At 35.4% G+C, this 2743-nt stretch overlaps 1 protein-coding gene across 5 annotated transcripts; it reads right to left on the bottom strand.

The window, feature by feature from the left end:
- Positions 1 to 1208: 1208 nt before the first annotated feature.
- LOC145075203 (uncharacterized) lies at positions 1209 to 2535 on the bottom strand. 5 transcript variants are annotated; one of them, XR_013692376.1, is made up of 3 exons: positions 1940 to 2535; positions 1575 to 1633; positions 1209 to 1425 (listed from the first exon to the last, which is right to left on the bottom strand). XR_013692376.1 is itself a non-coding variant. In XM_079021502.1 (2 exons), exon 1 carries the CDS (start codon positions 2466 to 2468, stop codon positions 1941 to 1943), a length of 528 nt encoding a protein of 175 aa, XP_078877628.1. In that variant the 5' UTR covers positions 2469 to 2535; the 3' UTR covers positions 1429 to 1857; position 1940. The 5 variants fall into 5 exon arrangements, 3 of the variants coding, with proteins under 3 accessions (XP_078877628.1, XP_078877629.1, XP_078877630.1); XR_013692375.1 differs by lacking the exon at positions 1209 to 1425 and having other exon boundaries at positions 1429 to 1633; positions 1722 to 2533; XM_079021502.1 differs by lacking the exon at positions 1209 to 1425 and having other exon boundaries at positions 1429 to 1857.
- Between the last annotated feature and the right edge of the window lie 208 nt (positions 2536 to 2743).

Raw genomic sequence — 2743 nt, 5'->3', positions numbered from 1 at the left:
GGAACGATTTTGGTTAATTGGTTGGAATGAATTTCAGTTGCCAAGTTGCAATTCCATATTTCCATTTCAGTTTTCTCATGGAGTCAAGGTCAAGGATGTGAAGACTCAAGAACTATCAAGATCTTACTTTGCCAAACAGTCAAAACAAGTATTTCCAATCTATAATCCATTACTGATTTATTTCCAATTTACTTTTTTTTTGTCTTGGTGATATAGAGTGAGTTGTATGCAAAGAGAAAAGAAGTCCCTTTGCTCCTGATGTTTGTCATGAGTATGTCATGGCTTATCCTTCATTATCTATGACAGTACGTACTTTGTTGTATAATTATTTGTTTGAACACTTTTAATTAATGTGATATTTATTTATTTTTTCTAAGTTCTAACATGTTTATCATATGGGATGGTTTATAATATTCAGTATAGTAAAGGTCAAAGGGCTTTAAATTTTTGGTTTGCTTAGAGCCCCCAAACTAGTTGAGTGGTCATTGCCTCATTGGGTAGCAACGACAAAAAAAAAAAAAAAAAACTAGATATTGATGACTAAAAAGCAGGTCAACATCTATCTTATGCCCTCATAAAGCATCAAAAGATTTTAAATGGTTGATTTGGCAAATTCCAAAACGAACTAATGTGTCGTTTCCCTTATTAATATTATTTGTATTAATATTATTTGTATGATATAATAATGAGAAAACATAAAAAGGTAGGTGGGCTTTGCATGGTTTGTTTTAGCATTTAATGGGCTTCAGCCAAGTTTTGTACGAGGAACTGATGTACACTAACCCATATTTTATTTAAATTTTCTTTTGATGAATTCCACAAGCAATTATACACATTCTTATACGATTTTACATTGGAACTTTGACATTTTTCTTATGTGGGTTTTGGTGGTAGTGTAGTTATCATCTACTCAACCTAGCTGCATCAAGTAATATGCCTATTTAGGCTATGTTTCTATTAGATAACCGAAAAACTAGCTAATATCATATTTCTTCTAGATCAGATAATCCAATACCGGATTTTGGATAAATTCGGACCATATTCTACGGTAATTTTTTTTGTTGGAATATGGATACTTGTGTAATCTGGTTCGGATTGGATATATTCGGATATGATTTCGGATATTCCTATATTAATCCTTTCTGATTTTGAAATTTTAAATTTAATTCCAACCAAATAGATACTTGTATTATATTTTCTATATGATTTTCGTCATTCCTATATTAACCCTACAAAGAAAAAAAAAGGATCAACAGTTCCTTTGACAGTAGCTAACACCATCCACCCTACTATTTCCCTCTATAGGCTAGACATGAATTAACACTTTATTTTGCCACTTTTATGAATTAACAACGAATCGAAAGGAACTAAAAATGATAACTTAATAAGCAGCATTCAATATTTTGGGAAGACGTCTTGAAGGAGCTGTAAAATCAAAAAGATGCATTATATATATTTTTTTCTTTTGGTGTGTAGAAAGGTATCCAGGAAACAATCAAAAACAAAAGGAATGCCTCTAAAAATGTAACACAATGAATTAACCATGTTCTTGAAAACGAATAATCATTACCTACCTTCGATTTTCAATATCAGCATCATAATCTCTTCGATTTTTCAGAATCTGGATCATCAACTATAATAGAACAAAGATGAATGAATTGGATTCTCTTCGACATTGGACTAAATCAGAGATCTTCACTGAAATAGTAGTGATTTGGTACCTTTGTGGATATCATAAATTCAGATAAGGTTATGACTGCTAATTGAATGAAGAAATTAAAACACCAACAGATCGTTAATGGCGTCGCTGGTGCAGATAATCTTCCGTTTGTATATATATCAACTAATCTCTATAAACTTTGTTCAATTGATCATTAAAATCGCTATTACAAGATATATCCATCTCAAGAAATTGAAGAAATATTTGCAGATTACTTACTTTAAGGTCCATCGTCTCCATCTCGAATCAAATTACAGATATCGGAGCACTCCACCAAACAATAATGGCGACTCCGAAACCCTTGTTTGAAAACAACCAGAGGCCTCCGAACATTAAACGGTCCTTCGCCGGGCGACCCATCTCCGCCGCGTATGCAAGTCGTCACACACTTAATCGTGCACGATTCCGCTTGCCTCGATTTGGGTTTTTGAATTCTAGCCTTTTTGCAATCGCCATCTTTTCCCTGAACACAATCGCCGGACAACATCTGCGGAATGTTTGAAAGGGTTTCAGCGGCATCCGGCGGTGGGTTTCTTGGTTCAATTGCGATTGCCGACGTCGTGCTCGATAATATCACTACCGCCGCTGCTGCCGTCGCCATGAAGATACTGGTGCCTACTCCGTGAAACGTTAGGGTGGACATTGGTAGAGCGATGGGTTTTTTGAGGGTGTTGGTGATGAGTGGTGGTTGCTGGTGATGGTGGTTCGCCGGAGAATATCGCGAGAAGGGTACACCGGGAAGAAGCATTTTGTAACGCTGTTTATGTTTCGACCTCTTGAAATGTTTGTGAATAATAAGCTACTGAAGAAATCTAGTAACACTAACCCACCACAACAAAGGGGCCAAAACTGGCAAATTGGATTCTAATGAATATACTCAAGGCCCGATTGATTTGAGGATTCCCATGGGCCATCGATACGAAATGGAAATGAAATTATTTGAGAAAGTATGTTTAAAGCTTAAAACACTATTGTACATACTATTTTGAGAAAATATGGTTCGGGGTGGCAAATCGTGCTATC

Source organism: Lactuca serriola, chromosome 9, assembly GCF_051521515.1.
Source record: "Lactuca serriola cultivar US96UC23 chromosome 9, Lser_US96UC23_V15, whole genome shotgun sequence".
Lineage (NCBI taxonomy): Eukaryota > Viridiplantae > Streptophyta > Magnoliopsida > Asterales > Asteraceae > Lactuca > Lactuca serriola.
The sequence above is the reverse complement of the archived record's forward strand: the minus strand, read 5'-3'. Positions and strand labels throughout refer to the sequence as shown.